This window comes from Orbicella franksi, chromosome 9 (genome assembly GCF_964199315.1).
Source record: "Orbicella franksi chromosome 9, jaOrbFran1.1, whole genome shotgun sequence".
Classification (NCBI taxonomy): Eukaryota; Metazoa; Cnidaria; class Anthozoa; order Scleractinia; family Merulinidae; genus Orbicella; species Orbicella franksi.
In genome coordinates, this window is record NC_138153.1 from 30,866,074 (window position 1) to 30,892,708 (window position 26,635).

A 26,635-nucleotide genomic window follows, 5' to 3' on the forward strand; every position below is an offset into this window, starting at 1 on the left:
GGAAGTCGACCTTTTATCAAGCCAACTAACTGTCGAGGTATCAGTAGAAAAAAATATTTTCATAAGTGCATTTTTCACCTTTAATTCAGTTAGCTATAATTAGATAATTTACTGTAACACGCTCAATTGAGTCATCTCCCTCAAAGGTCAAAATTTCTACAAATTCCGGCTTGTCATCAGTCTGTGTCTTTCCTCTTCAAGGTTTAGGACTCGAGAAAGAAATGAAAGAGGCTGCAAGGAGTTCCATCTTACCACGGTTGACATGGAAATGTCCCCGAAATGTTGCTCATGTTCAATGAGGTGTAATGTTCATTAGTTTACTAGTCTTAAAACATACTGCAAAGTACAAGTGCTCATTTCTTTCGCTAGATGCAGCCTGTTTCCTCTACGTTTGTCTCCCAGAGTAATTCATTTCCTCATAAATTCGTTTGGCTACACGGCGGCAGCTACTATTTACAAGCACACGGGACAAGAGATCCTCGATCTATGAGAAAGAGATAAAACGTTTTCCATTTCTTTTTATGTGATTATACCACGGTAAGTTGAAATTGCAAGCACAATTATTTGTGTAAAACATAGAATAGCCGGTTGGTAGCTTTTTTCAAACTAAGGATGAAAATCAGAAAGGCTGATGGAAACCTGATATGCATATCAAACTAGTAAAGCTGTACTTTTGAATTATAATCTTCCTGATGAAAAATTGTTTTGAGGAGCTGTGTAAGGCAAGTGGGGTTGAGGAGTAATAGAGAGGGTAAGGGACTCGTTCTAAAGTAAGGAACGGATAAAGCATAAGAACGTTTATTTAATAATTAGAGCTTTTAACGTATTTTTAAAATTCTTTCAAAGCATACACATGTACACACAGAAGTTTCAACTGACCTTGCCGTCAGAGGTTTTTTTCATTGAATTAGTAAAGAATAACAGTGTAAGAGTAGATTGACTGGAAACTACCAAGGAGGAAAGATAAAAAAAAAAGGATACAACTACGGAAGAATGAATGGTAATGTCATGCAGTGAATCTGAATATCTCTACGGTTAGTCTTCAAAACGTACCTCGTCAACGGACAAAAAATGATTTTCTGTGCGTTCATCGCCCAGAAACGAGAGCATGTCGTTCGTCAATGGCAGCTTTTGAAAAGCGTCTACGAAATCTACGATGTGGGGAAAAGCGAGGAATGTGAGGACAAAAGTGTGAGACATGACCCAGTTTAAATCAAACCAGAGTCAAGACTTCAGGACTCGCCTGTTCGCGTTAAGGTATTACTGGTTTTTGCGAAATCCATGGCTCGGAGGAATCGTCCTTGCCTAAGAAAACAAGTCAAAACCTTCCAGAGGAAAAAAAAGCATGCAGTAATTTAGTAATTCAGTCACCTGTATTACATTTTATTTACAATGCATGAATATTAAAACACCACTTTGTTTTGATTCGTTTTATGGTCATTCTATACTAGCTTTGTTGTTAAATTGCATTCAGTTATTTTAGCATTTAACACACATTAACCTCTTTAGAAGCACCAACGTTTGCGAACACAACTTCTGCAAGTCCAATGAGTCCACATTTACAACTGCAGAAAAAAAAAAATAATGATAAAAAAAATGGTGTTTAGTGATGGCATGGCAGGCATGCACCAAAAACTTGTAGCATGAAATACGCGTCCTCGTAGACCCAGGGCCAGTTACCAGAGTTGGGGAAAGTCAAAACGGCGCGAAAAAAACAATTAGTCGGGTAAGAAAGGTGAGAGAGAAAGCGAACACGACTTGGGGCTGAGTTCTTATCGCGCCAGTTCAAAAAAGCTCTATGAATGATGCCTCCTGATTGGGCAGAAAGGCCGAAACCCGCTCTTATACCAAGCCTACACAAAGTCAAGTTCGTTCACCACATTTGTTTTAGAAGTTTGTCTAGATTGTACTCGTCGGATTTCTAGACAACAGACACAACACGAGGGAGTTCTAAACGTTTTCCTAAATTGAATTACGGAAACACAGCCAAGTCTTTGTTCTTACTCTATATAAGCCCAACACTATCTAGATGGTTGGCCTGTAAGTTCATTCCACTGCAACACACACTTTTCTCTTAATGTCAATAATTAGGTAAATTATTATTAGCTGCAAATTTTTATTTAAACTAGATTAGATCTTACATTGTAAATTTTTTAATTCTTATTTTGTAATTATTCTGTATTGTTTATTTACACACGACCCCGCAAGCTGCAAGCTTAACTACTTATCGTGTTTAAATAAAGGTTACTTACTTACTTACTTAGTACCGCACATGCATAACCAGTTACTTTATTCTCTCAAAATCGTCTATGTACACGACACCTACATGACCAGCATCTCACTAATCATTAATTCAATGGTTATCACTTTATAAAAAAACAAGTGGTCATTGATAAAATTAGTTTCCGTTTGCAGTAAAGCCGTGAAGCGTTGCTAATAACGTGATTTCAATTTTAATTTGGACTAAGTGTGCCGGTGTTTATGTTAAGAAATTTTGCGAAGAAAGGGGAAAATAAAAAGGCGTCTGAGTGTGTTGGATAAAAAATGATCAAACGATATCCTGTATATAATTTAACTGATATTTGGAAGCCTTGTATTTGGCAAGTATTCATCGAAATGCTTCTGAATTCGATCATCTGATTAATTTTAGGATGTTCTATCGCATAACCGGTTTCTTTACGATAAATTCGTGGAACTCTTTTCAGACAGCTTATTCCGCAAAAATTTCGCGACCAGCGCGCAGTAAAACGACCCATGTAACTACTTTTGACGCAGACATGTCGCGTCTAGCCTGCGGTTAAACGGCCCATGTGCTTACGTTTGAGGCAAAAATGTCGCGAACTGTCTCTGGAACATCAAACAACCGCGTGACGAAAACATGAGATGACACACGTACAAGATCTAAGTAAACGCTCCTTAATAACTAAAATTCGAGAATGTTGACCTAATAATTTTGCGCATCATTTAAGGATAATCAGCTTAGTTCTTCCGACGACGTTTTCTGGTCTCAAGTGCCACGATGAGAGTTTAACGTCATTAAAGGGTATTTTGGACAGATTTAACATACAAATCCAACTTACTCAGAGAATTTCTATTCACGTGGAGAATTCTAAAGGTAAAATAACAAAACAATGTCCAAAATAACAGTAACACAACAACAAGAATGTATGATCAAATGAAAAGGCTCAAAATCAGGAGGCAAGTTAATACAAGTTCGCAGGGTACGCTAAACAGGCATTAATGAAAGAACTAGATTATCCAGGGATATTCTGTTGACTAATTACCAAGGTCCCACAGTTAGAACAATTCAACATCCAGATGTTGTTGCATTTCTTAAAGTAAACTTTATAAAATAAACTGTTTGTTGGTTTGTCGTGTACAGTGCATCTCTAGCCAGAATATTTCGAGCAGTGTTTCATTTTATCGTGTCTATATTTTTGTTTACGTACAGATCGCTTTTCTACCTAGTAACTCGCGGATAAAACCTTTAAACTTCTTAGCCAACCCGCTAAAATGAAACTTTCAACATACAAAGATCGAAGGAGATCACATAATTCAGACTAAAGACATTTACAAAGGCTTATGCGGTTTGCTCGTTTGTTGTTGTTTTTTTTGCTATGGGGGAAGGAAAACGATGGACCGCTATGGGAATTGATTATTTTTGAGAAAAATGGGCGGTATTTTACTGCAAATATACCACAAACCACAAAACTTTAATTTTGACGAGAGGCGGCCGCGAAAATGGTGGTCGAAGTATACGACACGGTGTGGCGGGAAAACATCAGTATAAAACACAAAATGCGCATTCAACCAGGTTTCCAACAATCATCTTCATCATCAAATTTGTCGGCGTGAGAAGTTTTTCAATATTTTTGTTACATAACGTGAACGAGACAGGACTTATCTCTCCGGCACTCGAGGAATCGGAAACAGAGATAAAAACAATCAGTGTAGTGTTGACATTTGATTGATAAAGAGGTCTCGTGCGTTTCCGAAGACTGTCACGAGGAGGAGAGCCTCAAGTCGAATCTCAAATTCCCGAGTGATTTCATACATAAAGGTCTTGCAAAACTCTAAAGACTCATTTTCGCAATGCGAAAAAATTTTGATAGCAAAAAGCCGCTGAAGTGAAGCAATGTTAAGAACAAATCGTGGAATGAAGGAAATTTAACAGTAAAGGAAAAATTGATGCTACAGGTTACGTATCTCTATTTATTTTATTGTCTGGATGCTTTTTCCTTGGAGACAGGAATTGGGGAGGGTTGGTCAGTGCTGGACTGTCATCGAAACAAGGCTAGACGATCAGGATTTTGAAAACAAAGTTTTGAGTCAGATTTGAGGCTGTCGTTACTCCTGATAATTACGCGCACGCTAGCATTAATTAAGTGCGAGTATGGAGACATTTGCACTCGTCTCTCATCCATGTTAAATTTCTGTCTTGTCTAATCCACCAGTCTAATCAATTATTTAAAAAGTCAAGTTTGCGACTTTTTTATGCTTACAGTTCAGATGCGTTCAAGATGTGAGCAGTGATGTTCTTGTCCGGAGCCGAAAGAGGTCAGCTTACGTGAATGTTTTAATTCTACAATGGAGAAACATCCCTTAGATTTACGGGGTTTTTTCATTTAACCCATTTCAAAACCTGTAAAAAACCATGTCTTTTTCCTCTGATTAATCACTGATGTAATTAGAGGAATACTTCAGGATACACATTTTTGCATTGCTCAGTAGAATATAGTTCGTCGGGTCTTTTATAAAATATTTTTTTAAAATATTTTAAATGCCACCTTTGTGTTTTCCCCCAAGACCGAAGTTTCCCGTACGTGACTCTCTAAATTATCTTTTCCTACTTCACTACGTTTGTGGTTTTAGAAAATTCTTTATATTTTTTGCTCCGTTCTGCACAAAAGATGATTTTGGATTAATCGCAGTTCGAGAATACTCTGTGTGCTATTGTAAGGAAATCTATCCTGAGCGGTGTTTAGCTTATATCAATTTAAAATTCTGAGTTCTTGACACGTGTTCTTAACAACATGTACCTGAAATAACCTCAGTCCATTAACACTGCATTATAAACCACGCAATATGACGAAAATACTTGAGCAAATAGAACATTTATTTCTGTGTGTCATGTCAAATGAAGTTAATTTGCTTGTTTATGACTTACACCTGAAATTAAAACGACAATATAAGGAAAGACAACTTATTGGGGCAAAAACCTTGGCAAGAAAAGGAGGGTGGATCGTTTGAAGAGATTGACCCACAAACTGTGTATTGACATCGAGGATTCCGTTTTTAACTTTACATTTTTATTGGACAACTGTCTTCTCTCTCTCTCTCTCTGTGAGATATATTTACAATCTCAAGAATCCCGCTGATTTTCAGCAAAAGTTCAATCAACCATAAAAATTTCAGATCACACGAGGAGGCATCTACAATTGACGGAGGTACATAATTAACTAATAGGAACTCTTTTTACTCTTATTTATTTTAGCTTGTAGTAATTTATTAGGTAATTCTTATTTATGTCATTTTTGGGTGATTTTTATTTAGGAGGGCTCCACTGAAAACCGCCTTTGGCGAGTTGGATTCCCTCACTAAATATTATTATTATTATTATTATTATTATTATTATTATTATTATTATTATTATTGATTTTGAAAGAAAATACGAAAAATGCAGAGGCGGGAACAGTTTAATTCTGCATTTATATCTACTGTCAAAATATGCGTAATATGTTTTTATAAATAGTCTAACTATTGTGAATTGTTAAGTCGATTGTTTCCGTTTGGTAGTTCCATAGGTAAATATGATTGAAAGCTCCAAAGTCGAGCATTTCAACATAGACAAATGAAACCATCCGAGTTCCGCAATTCATTACTTAATTATCGATCAAAGTGAACAAATAGCATAGCGGGCAAGTGACTGCTGCCAAGTAATTTACATATAATCGATTTGAGATTTCAGAGGCAATGAAATACTTCCCTAATTTGGTATTTACACAATTCAATGTTTCAAAAGATCTTTTTGTTTTAGTCATAAGATTTTTACAGGAAGAAATGTTTACAGTCACAAAATGAAGTGTACAACAGATCAGTTTATGTTGAACAACCGGTTTTCTACCTTATTTTAAGACTCCAAATCCTTTCAGTTTTCTGAATTGAATGAAGTACACTTGAGGTTTTAAGTTTAGACAAGCGCCATCGGTTTGTCTTCCCAAGAGTTCCGCCGCAGCGTGCTTCTGAGCAATTTTTTCACCTCTTGCTTGAACATCTGCGTCTTCAGGCTATAGATAACAGGATTGACGGCCGAAGAGCACAGAGCGACAGTCTGCGCCCATTTTAAAGCTCGCATGACAACCCGGTTGGCGGCGCTGTAACGAAAAATCATCGGGATGACGATCAGAGGAAGCCAGCAGAAGATGAAGACGGCTAAGACGCTACCGATGGTTTTCGCGGCTATGTTCTCTCTGTCGCGTTTCTTTTTTGAGTCTTTTTCTATGTGTTCCGCTTGTCTTGCGATGACGCGCTCTTGACGGCGTGCGATCAAATAAATACGGATGTAAATTGGGACAATGATCACCACAAGAGCGAGTGTATAGTACTTGGTGATACGCTGAACCGATTGTATAATACCACTCGGTATTCCCAGCCCCAAGGAGATAACCCAGATGAGACAAAGCAGGATAGAAGCGCGCTTGAAATTCGCTTTGAGCTGGTACTGCATAGGTGTTACGATGGCTATGTAGCGATCTACGGTCAAGACGGCCAGATTACTGATCGATGCAAGCATAGAGACGAAGGAAAATGTCTTTCGCGTCATGCCGTAGACTGGATTTGGAGGCAGTCCGTACAAAAACACAGCGTTCATTGGTTGAGCAACGATGCATACCAACAGATCTGCCAGTGCCAGGCTAGAGATGAAAACGTTCGTGACAGTGTGAAGTTGCCGGTTCCGTGCGATCACAATGAGGACCAAGACATTGCCGATGATGCCGCAAAGGCTGAATACTACATTCACTGAGGCGAGAAAAGTAGCTTCGATGTTGCTGAGGTCTACAGTCGAATTAGTGGAGCCGTTCTTCATCATATTTTCAAAAATAAATCTTTCAGTTTCTTGAGGATCTGTCTAGTTTTAAAGGAGGTTCGTCTAGCGCGATTCAAAGCAATTTGTCATTGCGGCCACTGCTATTTATACCAACATTTTTTTGGTTTCGCAAGCGAATCTCGCCGGCTTCCGTGTTCTGAAAAGCAGTTTTCGCATCCGGTTAAGCCCATAGACTCGTCATACTTTGCCAGCTAGATAAAAAATAGCCCTTGCTCCAAGCCTATCGACCCTACGCCAGGTCGTTCGGTACTAAACAGCGCTATTTAGCCTCTGACAAGCGATAAGCTGACTGAAACTCGAGTCGCATTACAAGATAACATTGCATCCCGTCATCAGACCTGTCGAAAGGTCTCTAGCGCGGTCGTCTCACGGTGTGTGGTGAAGCTGTATGGGCAAACTTCGAGCCACTGATGCGAATTTATAGCGAATGCAGTGACAATTAACGGTGGTGTACCCTTGGCCTGTTTTCCTCTTGATTAGTTCGTTCGGGATACCAGACACCTTGTTAATAATAAATGAGTTGATGTTTACACCTGCCCAAAAGGAAATGAAAAACAAGTTAAGTTTTCGGTTTCGCCAATGACTAAAAATTTTAATTAAAGAAGACAATACAACCGGCGCTGCAATCAAGAAATCCTGGCTTAAAAGGAAGGTTAAGACGATTATTGAGGAATAAAGTTGCTACTCTTTTACAAATTTTATCGTTTATTCAAGTGCCCGCAATTCATTACAGAATATAAGTTACCATCGAACTAGGTCAATTAATGTGGAATGCAAGACGTCTAAGGCTTCTTTGTTGTTATTCTACATTAGTCGACGCAAATAAGCCGACGTTATTAACTACCACATTTGACGTTTTCTTATTTTGTAAAATCGCACTTTTTAATTCTGTTCACGTTTAACTGCCCGAGAATACCATTACGATAAAAATTATTTGCGCCAATCTGTTTTTTTTTCCCTTTATAAGTACCGTCTCAAGATGAACGGGGGTCGTAAATCAACTTTAGTAAATTGGAAGCATTTTGATCGAAATGCAACTTTGCTAATGCGTCGCAGCTTGCTGCTCAAATCAAACACTTGCGCGCCCGCCAGGAAAGTTTCTCAAAATACGCTTGCTGAAAGGAATCTTATTGAGACAAACCAACGACTCAATCCGGCGACACTCTGGGGGAATATAATAATATTTAAAATATAACATCCAGATCTCCCGTGAGATGCCCGTACAACTCGTGAACATTTTCAGTTCCGTAGAATTCGTAGTCTCTAGTGTCTACAATGAACTTCCACCTGTCTGAATCAGACAATTAAGACTATGAAGACAAGGGAACTGAACAAGGTTTATAAGGAAGTCCATTCCACGATAAACTTCACGTCACATTGCAGGGCGGAAAATTAATCTGCCTGAATGTTAGTGAACTGTCAAAACAATACTTCAGCAGGGAATTATATTTATGCAAATTTTTACGGACCTATTTTAGGCAAACGAGACCTAGGAAACTGAGTCTGGCGGTACGAAGTTTACTTGAATAAATAATTCACCAACGAAGGATGCCTGCCTGTTTTTTCTTTTGAAACTGGGAAGGAACACAAACCGATTGATATCTTATTACTTCAAACCATTCCAGCTGGCTGTTTAAGTACACGTTCTTACAAATGTTTCCTTTGCGACGGCTTTGAGATGCCGAGAAATGTCACCAAAACATACAGACTGACTTCTTGTGAGTAGCTATGAAAGGCACCCCGCGGTTAATTGGAAGTAAATATTATTTAGTATGGCAGCTTCTATCTGCTTTACCTCGCCGCCTGCCAGTCTGGTGTCAGTTATTCTTGACACTAAAACTATCTGCGCACTAAAACTATCTGAGAGCTTGACAGCAATATTATTCACTACAAAATTGCCATCGCCAGAACACTCGATGGCAAAACTTTTGCAGCTGTATTAAACAGGAAATGTGCAAGGCCTAACCAAGCACAACAAGCTAGTCACTGCTTTAATCTTTGCTAATGTTCATCAAAACAATGTGCAGAGCACTACGTGAAAATTAAAGGATATAAGACATGATATTTTAAGTCTTAAATTGTTCTGATCACCTCAACTGATCGTTCCCTAAGGTAGAATAATAACCAAAAAGTTATAAAAAACCAACAAATTAAACAAGGATCACTACGACTTAGAAAGATCAAGACCCATTACGAACGACAAACCTTGACAAAAAAACTGGCCAATTGTTTCAAGCTGCGTCTTTCGTGACGTCGTTCCTGTGATTGCTTTGGGTCACAAAAATAGATCAGTTAATTCCGCCATATTGAAAATGGTGCAAGGTGACACTGAAGGAGAAGCAATGTTTTCATGAGAGGCGTAAAAAAATTCCGCTAAAATTTCAATTGTGAAATATTCACGTTAATGTTTAAACTACACGTACCTTATAAATGTTTCCCTTATTAAAACTGGGGCTGAATCAAGATGTGCTGGGACGGAGACGTGATGTTTTAGCTTTCATTATAAACATCGGCGCGCTGAGAGTGTTTCCAAAACCAAATTTTACAAGGCAAACTCGGTACCAGATCACAATACAAATAAAGTATTTGCAGCAATTTACACGAACGCTAACTTCACAGTTCACACATTACTCTCTTTCAAAGAGTTCTAAAAAACCTGAAGTTTTTAGACTTTTCAAAATGTGAGCGTAAATTTTAATAAAAGGAAAGAAGACAACTAATTAGAAAGGTTGTGACACATGTCTTGAAGGCGGACAATTTTTGCTCATTTTCGTTTACGAAGGAAATTAAAAAGGAAAAAAAACAGCAGGGTTTCGATGTAATTTTTATTTGGCAAATTGGGCGGAGGGAAATTCTAAGAAGGGCAAACTGAAAATAAAATCGAAATGTTTTCTGGCTTGCTAGGTTTTCGTTGTTGACAACGAACGTAGTTGAACGCGATCGGGTTGAGATGCTATATCTACAAAGGATATGCAGTAAAAATAGACAAGCTTAATATTACGAGCCTTGAAATTATTTCCAAATGATGGCTTAAAATAGAGAAGTCTTAAAGCTTTTGTCACGAACCTTTTGCACCTGATGAATATCTTGCTGAGTGGGAAAAGGGGGCGGATCAGGAAATAATCTTGTTCTCAGCTTGTAAATAATCCTCATCCGATTTAAACCTTGCAAGCTACAAGCACATCGAAAATCCTGGAAATTTTGGTTTCGGTTTTGAATGAAATAATCCATAAGTTGAACAACAAATAAACTGTTCTCAAATGGAAATGATTGCTTGGAAAGCAGTATGGTGATTGGCGAAAATCCTGCAATAATAAACTATAGAAACCGCGACAATATTTCAGTCAAAATAGCTTGAAGGTTATTGAAGAGACAATGGACAAAATAAATGGAATTGCGCTGTTACTGACGATTGGGTAATTTTACGAGTTTGTTTTAATCCTGTTTGCGCGATTGCCAAGTAAAAAAAATAAAAACCTAAACTTTGAAAGGGGCAGAGGTACTGTTCTTAAAATGTGGCTTTATCCTTATGACAACCTCGACTTTCTTGTGATAAAAATATTTTCCTACAAGAAAGTGCATGTGCACCGTAAATGTTTTTAAATATAGCATCTAAAGAGAATGACCGAATATCTTCACCAAAATACACGGACTGCAAATCTCTTAAGCTTGTAATTATTTTGCTTGTTAGCAGCTGTTACTACTTTGGGGCCAGGGGAAATTGTTTCTGTTGTTTGTTCTTTTGTCTTCTCGAAGGCTATAATGTTCGGGCGGGAAGTGAACACAGTTTGCCTCGGAGAGGAAATAATTTGATTACAACGACTCATTTCGTTCTATGTCAATTGTACCGCGAAGCGATATGTAAGCAAGTCAATAACTGTTATACCTTTGTAGTAATTCATATGAAAATATCGCGAATTGCGCTGTTCAACGGTACCAGAGTTGAGCAACACTTCAGCGTTGATATATTTTCAATTTCTTTACTTGGGTTATTTCTAGCGCAGGAAACATTAGCTCTACGATCAAATTTAAACTCTTACAAGTAATTGTCACTAAAAATAAGATCTCTACAGGAAAGAATTAGTGTTAGACGCTTCGTTTCAGGGCTTCAGTTGTACACTCTTAAGATCAGTTGTTTACTGACAAGGACGTCTGAAGGGCTTGACTCGGAATTCTGACGAGACAACAAAGTGAATATTAAGTGAATAAAGATGGTGAATTCTAACCCGATCAAAACAAGGAACTGTTCAACCAAGTCACACTAGTTTCCCGACTTCAGAAACTGAAAGATTTAAGTCCTTTTGAAGGAAATAAATTATAGCTAAAGAGAATTTGATGGGACTCACATTACCAGCTTTGTGTTAGAATCTCCAATGTCTACCATACCATAGTCCTAAATATCGAAGACGTGTCTTAAGGAAAATATTAAAAAGTAAAGCCATTTAATTTAAAATAAGCTTTCAGATTTCAAGACAGAGAAGTAAACAAGGAAGTCAGATGACAGGCTTAAGTAAAAAAATTAAACGTTAATTCTAATAACATTAAAGATGGATTTCTTTCAGATGAAAGATTAAACTGATTATAAAAAGGCGCTTATATGAAATTTAAAAATGCTTAGCCATTTGTTTACACGTTGTAATCCTACATGGCCTGTCGCTGCGTTAAATGAGGAAACAAAAGCCGCATATTTGGAGGCGACGCTGTGATAAAATTAGCCTTAATGTTTTCGAGACGTGACAAGGCAACCGTAATATGTCTAAACACCTGCCATTTCAAAACAATGATTAACATAACGTGAGCCGATTCTGCGGCTCGAACCCTAAATGAAGAAATTAACGCGTTTTTGGCAAAAACAAAACGTGAACTGCTTTAAATTAACTATAAATAGCTGTTCTTTGGGAATTAAAAAGTAAAGCGTTCTAAAGCAACGATTTACTGTAAATCCTGTAAATTTTGCGCCCTAAGACCTAAATGAGGAAACAAATGGGCGCTTTGACAAACAAGAACCGAAACCATTTCAATTAAATTACAGTAAAGCCGCCAAGTCGTTTGAAAATAAATGAACAAATATTAAAATGAGAAGCAGGAGATTTGTGGCGGAGAGAGTGCATGTCAACCGGCATCTTGAAGACGTACAAATATACTCCAACTACCTAAAATTTAGACAGAAACTTGGCTGTATTTCGCTTAATTGTCCGAAGTGATAAAGTAATAACACCCCATTCACACCAACTTGTTAAACACATTTAAAAGTGGTTTAACTAAACAAGGTTAAAAATTAGTTGTTCATACCGTACACACCCCACAACTTAACAAGGTAAAAACCTGTTTAAATAAATTATGTCAGCATCCGGTTTGAAATTTGTCTTCTCAAAATGACTGCAAAGCGTAATTCACAAATTGATAAAAACCAAAACCTGATAGTTAAACTAGTTTAGTTGGTGTGAATGGGGTATAAAACTCTGGAGCCAGGTTCGATATCCTTGATCAGATAGAATTTAAATATTCTAAAATAAAACGTGGATAAAACCCAAGTAAATCTACCTTGGAAACAAGCACAATATTAATCACAGTACAAAACAGCTCGGCTTTCGAACCTTGAGTGTTTCTAACTGACTTGGACACACCGCCATGTCTAAGCAAATACTCAAAATAAAAATAGAGGAAAGCAAAGAAACAAGCGGCGAAAATGTTGATAGGAGATCAAATGCGTCCGGGTTACGGAACAGACAAGGATCGAAAACAATTCTGCTTCCTCAACACAAGGAAGAGATAATGTATTGGATTACTGCTGAGGTATTGAACCAGACAACAGAAGTTCTAAACTCAATATGCTGTCTGGTTAACAAGAAACCCACATATAGTGTACTCAAGATAGAAACCAATGGATAAATTAGCCCGAGCGAGTTCGACAAAAAAAATATTCTCTTGGCACACGCAGACCTCTTTTTGGGCGTTTATTCCGAGAATTGCCAGGGTCGCAAACCAAGAACCACTCTGGGCCTCTTACCGTAATTAAACTCACAATTAGCCAATCGGAAGCCGCGTCTACTGTCCTGATAACCTGCGATATCAAGTCACTGATGCCCAGAAATTTTTAATTTACAGTACAGGTAAAAAAAAAAAAAAGCAAAACTTTTAAATAGGGCTAAAGCTCTTAGTTTCCTTTATGGAGTAAACTCTAGTTGAAACACGGCTTCAGATACTCAATGGCTTGATAGAATATGTGTTATTTTCCAGTCGGTGTATTTCTAAAACCTCAGTTGAAGGTCCAGCAAAAACTTTCATTTTCACAGGTGTTGTTTCAGTCTAATTCGTGTTTTTTTTAGGGTAAATTTACTCTAGCAATGTTTCAGAAAAGCGTCCGAAATGTTTGTCTGAAAATTAAACCTGCGAAAAAAAAAGGCCGAAATTTTAATGTCCGAACTGTTAGGTAAGTAATGTCTGCAAGCCGACTTTTAGGGTCCCTGCAGACAACACGGATGTTATGTTGATCCACAAGCATAATGAAACAGGCACATCAAGGCCTCTATCGAATTTCTGGTCCACCTTTAGATTATGGTAGACTGGGCGACCCTAACAACTCTTGGAACCCATACCATTTCTAGGTACTGTTAGACAAGTACTTACCTTTCAGGACATCGGCAAGCGTCGGTAATCAATCGGCCAACCTCTTCAGATAGAGTCAACTGGTGACAAGAAATGAGAAGAATACTGAGATGGAGCGAAGATGTCAAAAAGATACTAATAAACATTGGAATGGGCATCTTATGATTCTAAAGCACGTACATCATAACCAATTGTATTGTGTCTCTCACTTTACCTGATCTTGTGCCATCCAGTGAGTAAGGAGATCTTTTCTTCCTGCAAAAATGTAGAAGATGACGTCAAACCTCTTCTTGAAGTCATCAGGCGAGTTTGGGAGATGGTTTCCCTAAAGTTTCCGTAGGAATTTCCTCCAACCCAAGTATATTACCATAAGATTTAAAATGAAAGGACCCATTTTGATAAGTTTACGCACCTTTCTCTAAAACACATTTAACACACTCTATAGTTTCCCACTTTGAGGGTTTCATGCAACCAGTAGCAACAGTGGGAAGGAGAGCTTCCCAATACTTCACCAAAACACAGCTGAAAAATACGAAGCAAAGCTTGTCGTAATTGATATACAACACAGAAACAGTTGCTTCTCCTTGCTTCGTTCTAAGCTCTTAACATAAGGGATGGGTGACCGTGTCGCGTCCGCGTATAGTTCCCTTTGAATTTAGTAACCGCCAGAATATCGTAAAAGTGAAGAGCCTGAAACTAGGACACACTTGTTTGTTTGTTTGTTTGTTTGTACACATTATGCCAGGTGTGCTTACAATGCTTTTAAGTTATGAGGTATGTATATTGTTATCACTAAAAGAGAAGAAAAATTACGGCATTGTTAAATTACCTGCCGCTATGTGCTGCATCGTATTCTTTGAACTTCTCGAGATTTTCCATTGTCCTTAAAACTCCCTTTAATCAGAAAGGTTATAAAAGTAATTGAGTGGGTAGGTGGTTCACCCATTAAGTCAGCTAATGAACCAGCCAGCCAGTCAGTCAGTCAGTCAGTCATTCAGTCGACCAGCCAGCCAGCAAGTCAGTCAGCCAGTCAGCCCTTCACTTAGCATAGAAGTGTAAAGTAAAACAACAAATATTTGGGAGGGTAAAACGTCACACTGGTACATTAGTAAATCGCATGGTTCATAGGTCTTAGACTAATTAACAATGAAATCCTGTTTAAAATCTTGGGAACATCTTGCCATATATTTGGCGTCGTCACATGAAATTTGTTATGGAAATTCACTTGCATGCAACGAGCTCTTCAATTTACTTTAATCAAGGTGTAGATGTTGATTACCTTTGGTGAATGTGCAGCTAGTAAGGCAGCATCTTCAACTTTTCCCGCCTCAAACAACTGAAATGACAACACCCTCAGCTATGTAGTTATATTGACGGATAAGATACATTTAATCATCAACGAAAACCAGCGTCGCCAATTGTTGTCTTGTATGAATGGATAACACCTCAAAAAAACGAAGACCAAAAAAAGGAGATACCATCTCTTGGACTTCATTTTAGAAAATAATTGAGAAAAGCACTTTAGAACCATCCTTCCTTTGAGAAAAGAGATATTAAATAAACAATAGCCTCTATTTGACGCGAAAATATGCTCACATATTTGTCCGCGGACATTATCTGTCCCGAGAGACGAACAGTTTTCCGAAAGCGTAGCTCGAGGAAAACTGTGAACTTCAGTGAGGAAAAGATAATGTCCAAGAACAAATTTCCGAGCGAATTTTCGGCTACTGAGTTTATTATCCTTCAAACATTTTTCGTAGCACGCGCAGTTTTGAAAATTGGGGAATATCACTCGGATTTTTGTTCTTGGACATTATTTTTCTACATTTTTTTTTTTGCAAGTATACATATTCCCCCGTTTTAACTGGGACATATTCAGTCACGTGACGCGTTTAGACCAATCCCATGCGGGCGAAAAGATTTGATGGATTATAATTGTCGATATCTCGCAATCCATGCAAGTACCAACCTCGAAGAAGTTTTCAATGTATTCGAGAATAAACTCCGCCTCTCTGTCTTTGGTTGGATCCTGCAGGAAAAGGGAAAGTAGGAAAAAGATCATTAAAAATCATTATGAAAGAAGGGTAAAGAGGTAAATTCGTGCGACAATTGTGATGGCTCGTTTCAAACGTCACTTCAAAATTATTTTGCATTAGCTGCCAGAGACTTGGAAAGCTAAAAAGGTAGCAGTGAACTAAAATGGCACAAAGATGGAAAACGTACGCTTAAAGCCAAATCAAAAGCCTCGTCCACACTACGCCGGAGGAATTTAAAAACGGAGGTTTCACTCTTAAGACGCACCAAATGTTTTCCGTCCACACTAAGCCGGAGGAATTTAAAAAAGCATTTTGGATTTGCGCTTGAGGAATACTCGGTCAGGGAAATCACGTGATTGTCGTGACGCAATCGTTTTCGAAAACCTCCATTGCTTTTCGTTCACACTAAAAAGCAAAGACAGCACTTTTCAAATTCCTCTGCTTTGAACAGCGTTTTCGAAAAGCTTCGTTTTCGTGACAGATTAGAGTGGACGGTAGGCGTAACCGTAGAAATAAGACTGCGTGTTCAAATATCTCCGGCGTAGTGTGGACACATATACACTTGCATGCATTACATCGCTAGTGTTGTCAACGATTAGATGACAAACTATTTATAATAGATCCATGTCAATCAAAGGACGGTTAACTTACATCATCTTCCGCGATCATGCGAGAGGAGAGAGCACTCCTCTGATTTCCTTCTTCTTCAGTGTAGGCGTATTGTTTCTCTTTTCTGTCCGGCTGTAGTTCCTCAGTTTTTTCTTCAGATATTTCATCTGCGATTAAAAAATTCACAGTCCTAGCCATGAGTAATGCAACAGTGAAGTAAAACAGACTATATTCCATTCCAAAAAAAAAAAAAAATGAGACCATGTAGCTTCAAAAATCGCCCTTAGTGCTTTTTATATAGAGGATATTACATGACCGCGCGGAGACCAGGAGAAGATAAATTTTGTTTCTCCAAGCGACGACGTAATTCTATTTTTATTATATAAAATATTCACAATACATAACGACATTTGTGGCGATTTTCCGAAGATTTTCGACCACTTTCCGAAGATTTCCGAAGATTTTCCAAAATTTGCCAGAAGACCAGACGCACGTTTCCGAACATTTTCCGAACGTTTTCCAAAGATTGCCGAAGACGTCCGAAGAAGATCCGAAGATGTTTCGATCATACACCAACAAATTTAAGTGTATTGAAAGGGACAAAAATGTTATCAAAAATGATATCTTCACATGTGAAGATATCATAACCTCACGTGTGAGGATATCATATCCTTTTTATCAGTTTGTTACCAGTCAGTATACCACTAACTTTTAGTAGATGTCATAATCCAGGGTCCCTTCCCTAGATTATTCGACTTTTGAGCAGATATTCATTCATTCAAACTTACATCATTCCTTTCACGGACCTTATTGTTTTATATATATCGGTACTCAAGATAATAAGCCGGGATCTGTCGAATCTGTACACTAACTGTAGCAAAACAAGACTGGAAAAGCAGTGGTAGAATGAAATTTTGTTCGCCAGTACCTGGCGTTATTTGTGAAGCGGTATATCAAACACGAAAGTCTGTGTTTGACCACTGACATTTCCAAACACCGAGAAGAGAGTTGAAAATACGATGCGTAGCAGAGTATTTTTGACGAACTTCGTGGTGTTTGGACAGGTGGTCAAATACTGTCCCGAGTGTTTGATATATCTTCTCAATCGAATTAAAAACTAAGGAGTAAACGAAGACCGGGTATCCAAACCTTCTCCACGGTTGTGATTTTCTTTGTCTAAACTTGATGAATTATTAATGATTTGAGAAATACCTGAAGCTGATTGGTCAGTTTTGTCGTGATATTAGTAGCAGCCAAGACTCGCTAACGATTGCACAAGAACAACCACTTTTAGAAGCAACTGAATATCAATAGATTCCTGTGATTACCTGCCTTCTCCATCGTTCGGTTGGTCTCCCTCAAGGCTACAGCAATTTTCCCAACAATTGAGGATTGCGCTTTCAATGAAGGCTTTCTTATGTTTTCCTGATGTGTAACAGACATGAAAAGACCTTATTATAACGACTTAGGCACCGAAATTTAGAATATACAAAAAAATCACCCTATCCCATCCCACCCCCCAAAAAACCGATAAACTAAACATAACAATCCTGAACAATAGCAGAAATAAACATGTAGAAACAGAAAATGAACGGATGAACGAACGAGCGCACGCACGCACGCAAGTACGAACGAAAGAACGAACGAACACACGCACACACGCACGCACGAACGAACATACGAACGTACGAACGAACGAACGCATGAATGAACGAACGAACGAACGAACGAACACACAAACGAACGAACGTACAAAAGAAAGAACGAATTAACAAACCAATGAATCAATCTCAAACTGATCAGCTAATCAGAACTCAAACAAGGAACGAATAATCAGTGAACAGGGACAGTCACGTGGTTCTGTCGCAATTGGTTTTGATTAAGTATAAGATTATCTCTGTCAGTTGTGATTGACATCCAAGGCATTCAGAAATCCCTCAGTATGACCAAACTAGCGACCAACCAATCAATCGACGCCGATTACCAAGGATTCCAACGCACTCACCCAAACAGCGAGGGACAGTTTTGTAGCTACTATTTTCATCTTGAGCTCCTCGCGTTTAGTCAGAAGGGCTTCTTTAACAACCTACACTCAACAAGAAGGGTGAACCATTCAGTGAAAGCTAAAACCACTATATTTCGAAATCGAACTGACGCAAAAACTAATAATAATAATAATAATAATAATAATAATAGTAATAAAGCTAAAAGAAAGGGGAGCAAAGGGGAAAAAATATAGGAATAAAATTCTACGATAATTAAACATAATTTATCATCTAAAAACTAAAGCTTGTTTAAAGAGATATGTTCTTAAATGTCTTTTAAAACTGTCAATTGAAGGACTAGATCTTAGTTCGAGTTCTCTCGCCATAAGTCTTTAGTCTCGCTTTCGCGATCGCCAAAAGGTGTTGAGAAGACGATCTTAGTGTCCGTTGAGAGGTGTGATAATTAAGCAAGTCACTGATGTAGAGAGGCGCTGCTCCATTGAGGGTTTTGTAGATCCAGTCTAGATCCCTTTTCAAGAGCGTCCATAGCATCTAATTAATTCGTACAATACAATGTAGATCGGACAGGTTACAAGGACCTTACGCTAAACAGTAGGAGTTTGGAGAAGGTTAGATACGCTAGAACACCTCTCCCCCCTGGATTCCCCCTGTTCAAAACTCACCTCTCTTTCTTGAAGACGATTGAAAAGCTGGCCTTTCGTTTCTTTTGGAACAAACCTGCAGTTGGCAATGGACATTAGAAACCTGCTACTTGTAACAATTTGTATAGGTAATCACACGGTTTCGAGTTCAATTTGGAATTAATTTGCAAGAGTGAGTATTTCAAAAAGCTGAAATTGCACGAGCCGCTTCACAAGTGCTAATTAATTCCAAATTGAACGAGAAAAACCGTATGATTACTTATTAATAACATAAACATGAAAAAATTCATTTTTTCTCATTCGAGAAAATTTTTTTCAAAATTTCATCATTTTTCGTAGTATCATTGGCTTAGAAAATTTCTTACTGCCTTTCAGCCAATCATAATCCAGAATTACGATGTGTAATTTGCACTGGTGTTACACTTGAACTGTACTGCTCTCAGCCAATCAGAATCGAGTAATTTTTTTCATGTATATTATTAAATGTGAAACAGCACGTTAGTACACCTCTGTTACGTGCAGGAAAGACTGGAGGGTGACTTTGGTTTCAAGTTTTAACTCATAACTTACCTGGTTTCGTTCTCATGTTTAACCTGCGTCACTTTGGATTTGAGATCAGCTAACTGAAGCAAAAGAAAACAGAAGTAGGGTACGTGAAAAGATCGACATCATAATAATCATCATTTTAAAATTACAACCATTATCAACCTAACGTTAATAACGGTAGATAAGCAACCGTAGCGAGTTTACTACGGCGCCTTTTTCAATTAACTTACTTACAGTTAAGAAGCACTTCTCTTTAAGAAGAACTTTGTGAAAGGCTTTTTGTTGTTTGCCTCTTGTTTCAGCTTGTAATTCTCAGAAGAAATTCATGGTAGCTATATGACGTCATAATTGCAAAAACTAGCTGTAATTTGACGTGATCACATGCGCGCGCATATTGACAAATGTAAACGCAGAACCGAGAACTCAAACTCAAAACTCAAGTAAACGCTCCCCAACGAAATGCAACCGGAAGACAGCGTCTTTGTCAATATTTCCGAGGTTTTCGCGCCAACGTCATAAACAATGAAGTTTGTTTGCGGTGAAACTAACAAACGAAGTTTGATACCTTCTTTGTCAGGAACGCTGTGTCTGTGAGTTGCTCCAAAGTCAGGCTCGGCATGAAGTTTGAGCGTGAAGGATGATTTGACTGATCAAACAGTAGAAAAGACCCTGGTAACCACAGATAACAAGAATGTGAGGTGTAGAGTAAAAACTGACCATAAAAGAAGAGAAGCGACATGAAGGAATGACGGGATCTGAGGGGATTTATTTGTAAACCTTTCCGTTTTGCGAGATGAACTGGAAATTGTATCTTTCTTAGCCAGGAAACGCAACTTAGAACTTAATTCACCCAATGCCAGGCAAAGAATAGAAGATGTACGCAGTAAGGGAAGCTCTGAAGCAGACCAAGGGATTTATTTTATTTTCTCCGCCCTTTACGCCTAGAACAACCCAGAGACGTGTTTCTCGAAAGCTCCCGTAAATACCGGGCCCGATAACTTACCGGGTCTTTCGAGAAACGGGCTCTAGGACGGTTGCAAAATTCAATAATGCGTGCACCAAATGAACGCCGAGGCCATACTCCCTTTTATGGCGACATTTTGCATAACACAACAGTAAATTACCACGGTGTTACTCCCTGTTTCGTCAAACATACCTGGTGATACACGGCTGGCTGAATTGCGATAGCTGGACCTGTTCTGTTTGGATGATACTCTAACAAATAAAAGCAACACAAATATGCTATGCAGTGAGCATAAGAACGCCAGAATTCAGGAACGGTACCCAAGGTCTCGACCTTCTCGGTCACCAAATGGCACTTGGTTCTTTGGAGTGCCCAGCGTCTGAATGCAACACTATTTTTTTGCCGGTACCCAGGCACCAGTGCTCGGGCACAAAGTGTGAATACAGCCTTATAGACTCAAAAATGATGAGTCAGCACGTTTCGGGATAACTCCTCCCTTGATCAGGAGCCCTTTACCCCAGGGCAGGAAAGTGAGAGGAAAGAAAACAGAGCGGGACAAAAAAGAACATCACCTCGTGCATGACTTACTTTCCTTGCCCGTCTCTCAACGGCTCCCCAAAAGGGGCAGAAGGAAGAAAGGACGGCATTGATCTCTGTTTAATTCAAGCAAAATTTATGCTGTTGAGTTGCGCCCAAGACACTTTTTTAAGAGAAAGTTGTATCTTCAGCAGAAAAAATCATTTCGGTTAAGAGCACAGAGCAGTATCATGGAAGTTGCTAAGGAACGCCAACGTCTACTGGCGACCGTGCGTGAGTCCATAATGATGTGGAAACGCTCTGTAAAAGGTTAAGCTTACTGGAAATAGTTACGAGAGGTAGCTATTACTGTAAAGACAATGCCTGAAAAAAGTAGCCGAGCGTTTTTCGCGTGTGACAAAAGAACCGTTTTCAAAGTCAAATTATGTTCAAAATAGGAACATATTTAAGTAAACATCATTGACCAGCAGACGTGAAATGCAGCGGAAAACGCTTTGCATTCCATAATTCAATTTAGGAAAAACGTTCAGAACTCCGTCGAATCTAGTGTACAAGTGAGCAGTACTCGAGTATATTTCGCCGGAGTAACTCTTTACAACTCAGAGCGATTTCAAATTGGTAAGTACTCAATTACAACAAGCGGTATTCGAGTATATCGCCGGAGTAATCTTTAAACATGCGATTTCAAATCGAGTGGCTTTCAATATGAAAGTATTTCAACGAGCAGTGTGACGAGTAAGTTTTAATTACTTGGAGCGATTTGGAAAATGTTTTAAGCATTGCCTGAACATATTGAGTACTCAAAGGCAGTATGGAAAACTTAAATGCTTAGGATGAACAAAACGAAATAAATTGTTTTCCGCGGTTAATGCGTGACAGTTAAAATGGATATAAATGGATATAAATGGATACAAAACAGATCAGGTCGAAAAAGGAAAAAGTGTCATCTTGTGAAAAGTTACTCTAAGTTATCTATTCACTTCACAAGGCCACCCGTAACTCAAAACAGGTTTGCCCTGTATGTGTTCGCCATTTTGAATCATCAAATCCAACCGGTTTCAGAAGCTCGTTTGACCGGTTTGACCATGACGTCAGAACTTTTTCATTGGTTCACAGCCAAGTCTTTGTTCTTTTGCTTTATACGCGCGACACCACCCGGATGGTTGGGCGGCAGGTTAACTGCACTCCATACTCATATCTCTCTCTCTTAAACACTCAAACAGCATGCATTGCCATTAACCCCCTCCAATACCTGCCTCCCAATTCCCTACATATTCCTAATTCAGCTCCCATTAATGCCCAAGCACACCCCTAGCCTAACACCCCTACCCTGACATCTCTCTAACCCGCACCACATCTTATTTATCTCCCACAAATCCCCCACATAATCCCCACATATCCTACTTATTTTTTCAGTGATATTCATCGGTGCGAATTTAATATATCTCACACGGCTTCACAATTAGTACCCAGAACAACTATGGCATTGCTTGAAGTTAGAGCAGTCTTTATAAAATAGTGTAAATCTGCAGCATTTCTGACGCTCTCCGTTAAAGACAACTTTTGCATCGAATGAAATAATGGGAACCGAATGAAAGAACAACAGTCGGCCAACACAGTCTCTGAACTCCCTTCTCTTGTCGACTTTGTAAATAAATTTTTGAAAGATGCTCTCCGCTTTTGTCCCAGACTCGATACAACAGAACCTGAAGAAATTAATACAATCCTACTCCTTCTTTTAACTCCCTCTTTTGGAGTTCTTCGTGGGAGTGGAGGGCATTTGTTTTGTTGTTATGTTGAGATTTTCTCATTTTTCTCACCCTTCGATAGAGACTTACTCAGGGAAATAATGTACAGTGACTAAATTCTCGCAACAAGTTATGCCAGGACGCTTGTATTTGGGGGACCTCTTTCTGCTCTGGTCATGCCGAGAAGCGCGCGTTAGTTTCTGGGCGCGAATTACATGGAAATGGGTGGTTGTTATGGGAAAAGACTGGTTCTTATAGCAGACATTCCTTTCCCTTCTTTCTCGGGTTTTTCTTTTCCCCAATCCCTTCCCCATTTACGCCTGCAACCCCGGCTATCTGGATATACTTCTTACATGTACAGTACCTGCATGATGATTTTAAGGGTGACTCCAGCCTTAGAACGAAAAACAAAAAAATGAAATTACAAACCAAGGATTTCCTCCTGAGTGGCAAACATATAATTATACACCCTTAAAGTTATGATAACTGTAGAGCCGAAACTTAAAGCTCTTTTATACAGCAGAATAAAGGATAAAGAATGCTGTATGTATGGCTCTGGATTAGATTGTATTGCTATAGTTATTTTTTTTTTTTTTTTGGATTGTACACGAAAGTACATGGTGTTTGTTTGCCATTTGCTGTTTGAAGGCACGGATGTCATTTTTGCGAGATTATAGTCGTCACTATTTGGTTAGCCTGGGTCACTCTGTTGATGAGACTTGCAAAGAAAAAAACTGTTGCAAGGCCAACGCAAGAGTTGGAATACATGTTTGTCATAAACTTTGTAATATTCAACTTATAAGTAGTTGCTGAGTGTCGGGAATTTTGCTGGCATTTTATCGTTTTTACTGAAGTAAAAGCATCACGAAGAACACAATTATGAAGTGGTATTTTTATGGTCATACCTACATGTATAGATTAACCGTTTCAGAGACCAGTTCGAGAGACAAGAAAAGTTCGACGCGTTGACCCGTTTGAACAAACGAGATTCAAACGCATTGCGAACTCGTTTGTGTTGCAGAGCACTGTAAGTATTGCGTATTTCTAATTAATGTCTCAATTGATGCTCAATTTATTAAAGTTGCAGATAATAATACAAACCTGTGATTAATAATTTTGAGCAGTCCAACTTTAAGTTCCAGTTCATCTGCACGTTTTTTGACCATTCTGACCAGGAAAAAAATTGCATTTTTGCATGTAAAGACAGTCAGTTTTAGCACTCTTGCTCTACTTCCTTTTGCTCTTTTCCCGTACGTTTTAATGCTTGTCTCACATTTCACAGTAATTTTCTAACAAATGCGTAGCCAATTTACAAAACATGATTACAATGTAATTCTATGCACATTTCTAATTCAATGTTCTAACACATACATTGTAGCCAGTAACAGCCATTACAATCAACTAAACATCAATGCTTCCATCTTTCTAACTTTGTTCCATTGTAACAGACTATTATTTTTAGTTTATCACCTGATTGTTTCAGGTTCCAAGACTGCCGCTGCTAATTTTCCTGACAGATACACTGCCTCTCTCTGACCTCTCTCCATTGCCTCAATGCACTCTTCATATTCTACCTACAAGTCAATGTGAAATACAATCCTGGGGGAGATCTAGGGGGTTTGGGGACTTTGATCGAGCCCCCTAAATTAAAAAAAAAGAGATGTTACAACATCCTGACTTGGCCTCAGAATGCTGGAAATCCCGTTTCTGAGAACCTAAATACCTTTTAAACAATATCTGCTGGAGTATGCCCCAGAACCCCCTACAGGGGATTACCTTCTGCAGTCCATATCTAAAACTGCCTTCTACAAAATCCTGTATCCGTACCAGCAATCTGCATCACAGGTCATGGAAAGTAATTCCTTCTACCGCAGTTCAATATTGGATAACATGATAAGAGTTAAAAGCCTTTATCCAGCTCATTTGTGCTAAAAAGAATTTCTTTATTGAAAAATTCCACTTCTGACACCATGTTTAGTACTCACAACTGTCAGCCATAATAGTCAAAAAGTACAAGGATCATGACAACTGTCTACTTGGTTATTGAGAAAACAGCAACTAAAACACATCACAACCCAAGACAACTTGTTACATCATTGCAATTTAAAGCCACATTATTTTTGACTGGTAGGACCAAAGGCAAATTTGAATGCAATAAATTTTTTACAAGGATGTATCTTTTCAGTTTTTTCTCCAATACCTTTATTCTGGAAAGTAGATCTCTGTATGTTGAATGCTCATCTATCAGTCTTTCAAAGCATACTTTGTGCACACAGAAACGGTCCTAGAATGCATATTCACAAAGTTTTTCATTATATACACAGCAATTCATGAATATTGCAAACATACCTATGGCCTCAGGAAATAAAAAAAATGTTGATTAAGAACACTATCTAACAAGCACTGCAGCTTGTAATAAAATTCTGAAAATTTACCAACAAATATTATCAATTCTTCTAACAATTTAGAACAGTCAGCCATCTTGAACAGTCATGAAACTTCCAGATATGATTATTGTTATAATTAGTAATGATTCCTGAATCAGCTTTACCTATACACTGTAGTTATCATCCCCAACAATTAAAACACATCACAGATCTATGCAGCCAGCCCACTAGAAGTGGTACCTTCCTGCTCCCCCCCCCCCCCCCACCCACCCTCTCCCATCTTCCAGCAATCCTACTTACACAAGGCAGGACATGAGTCTTAATCCCAGACTCTCTTATTTATGCTAACAGTACAGGTATGGCAATTTAATGATTCATTATTTTTCATTTTGTTTTATAACATGATATCCCAATTGGAAAGAAGTATGCTATAACAAAGAGGGAATTTAATGGCTAGGGGGAGAGCTACTATTCCTGGATGATACAACAGTCCTCACATTACTCTGACAAACATACAGTAAATTATGCCATGAACATTAATGCCACCCTCCAGAAAATACTTGACCTCCTTTTTGCACCTCCAGCCCCCCCCCCCCCCCCCCCACCCCTGGCCATAAAAATCGCTAATTGCATACCAGGGTTGTTGTTGTTTTGCTGTTGTGCTGGAGATTAGGAGATGGATGACATAACATTTCCATCAGCAATTGTAGTAGGAAATAAATTCAATACACTTTTACCTGTTTGGTAGTTTTGACACTGCTATCCAGATTCAACAGTTCCTAACCAAAATTGATTAAATATAAGTTGTAAGAAGCTTACTTTTTAATATAACTAAAGCTTACTTCCTGTTTTATTACAAATAGGCCCTTCCACGGTTTATTGATATTTTTAAATATCAATTTTAAAACACATTTTAAGCTATCAATTCCTAATCTTTCACTTATTAATGAATTAAGGCGAAAGTATATAATTGTTTCTCAGGATCAGGAGGATCTTCTCTTCCGGGTTTCAAAATTAAAAGAAAATAAATATTTTTCTTTTTTAATTAAGCTTAAGCTTATTACATTTTCAGTGTGAATCAACCAACAATAAATTGTAGCCGATCTCTTATAATTTGGATAGAAAACACAGCTGAAAACATCTCTTCCACTTTCTAAGACATTCACTTAATGCATTTCAGCCACCTAACTTTTCTTAAAACCTACCTTATTTAAGAAATCTTGAAGCTGATTTGAATATACCGCCATTTTCGTGTCCATCACATGTGCGTAGTTGAATCTGCGAATGTATCGACCCAAAAACCATATAATTAGCACAATTTCTCTTCAGTCGTGTTCCAGCAGGCTAAAAGATTGCTTCCGTTTTAACGATTTCGAAGAAACTCAAAAATTTACAAGCGGTTCAGGGAAAATCCTCATGGATGCAAACCCACTCAACCCTTTTC

At 38.3% G+C, this 26,635-nt stretch overlaps 1 protein-coding gene across 8 annotated transcripts; it reads right to left on the minus strand.

Annotated features, from left to right (window-relative positions):
• Nucleotides 1-35: 35 nt before the first annotated feature.
• Nucleotides 36-26,603, minus strand: LOC145497697 (clathrin heavy chain linker domain-containing protein 1-like). 8 transcript variants are annotated; one of them, XR_014050709.1, is made up of 22 exons: nucleotides 26,397-26,603; nucleotides 25,929-25,970; nucleotides 25,005-25,088; nucleotides 24,275-24,378; nucleotides 23,906-23,971; nucleotides 23,169-23,198; nucleotides 20,712-20,770; nucleotides 20,121-20,224; nucleotides 19,580-19,632; nucleotides 19,031-19,085; nucleotides 18,368-18,448; nucleotides 17,691-17,787; nucleotides 16,405-16,529; nucleotides 15,687-15,746; nucleotides 14,997-15,053; nucleotides 14,547-14,611; nucleotides 14,130-14,239; nucleotides 13,932-13,972; nucleotides 13,739-13,797; nucleotides 1,502-1,565; nucleotides 1,054-1,325; nucleotides 36-484 (listed from the first exon to the last, which is right to left on the minus strand). XR_014050709.1 is itself a non-coding variant. In XM_081477530.1 (21 exons), the coding sequence occupies exons 1-21, from the start codon at nucleotides 26,448-26,450 to the stop codon at nucleotides 1,233-1,235; spliced, it is 1,503 nt and encodes a 500-aa protein (XP_081333656.1). In that variant the 5' UTR covers nucleotides 26,451-26,603; the 3' UTR covers nucleotides 36-1,232. The 8 variants fall into 8 exon arrangements, 6 of the variants coding, with proteins under 6 accessions (XP_081333656.1, XP_081333661.1, XP_081333659.1 ...); XM_081477530.1 differs by having other exon boundaries at nucleotides 36-1,325; XR_014050710.1 differs by lacking the exons at nucleotides 36-484; nucleotides 1,054-1,325; nucleotides 1,502-1,565 and adding exons at nucleotides 7,102-9,436; nucleotides 9,532-11,282.
• Nucleotides 26,604-26,635: the final 32 nt, after the last annotated feature.

What these genes read in the sequence shown, in the direction of transcription:
- LOC145497697 (XM_081477530.1), bottom strand. Translation starts at nt 26,450, where the DNA reads ATGGACACGAAAATGGCGGTATATTCAAATCAGCTTCAAGATTTCTTA. An exon ending in TTCAAGATTTCTTAAATAAG is followed by an intron (nt 25,971 to 26,396) that starts GTAGGTTTTAAG and finishes AATTTTGGTTAG; the next exon opens with GAACTGTTGAATCTGGATAG. An exon ending in CCGAACGATGGAGAAGGCAG is followed by an intron (nt 16,530 to 17,690) that starts GTAATCACAGGA and finishes TTTTAATCGCAG; the next exon opens with ATGAAATATCTGAAGAAAAA.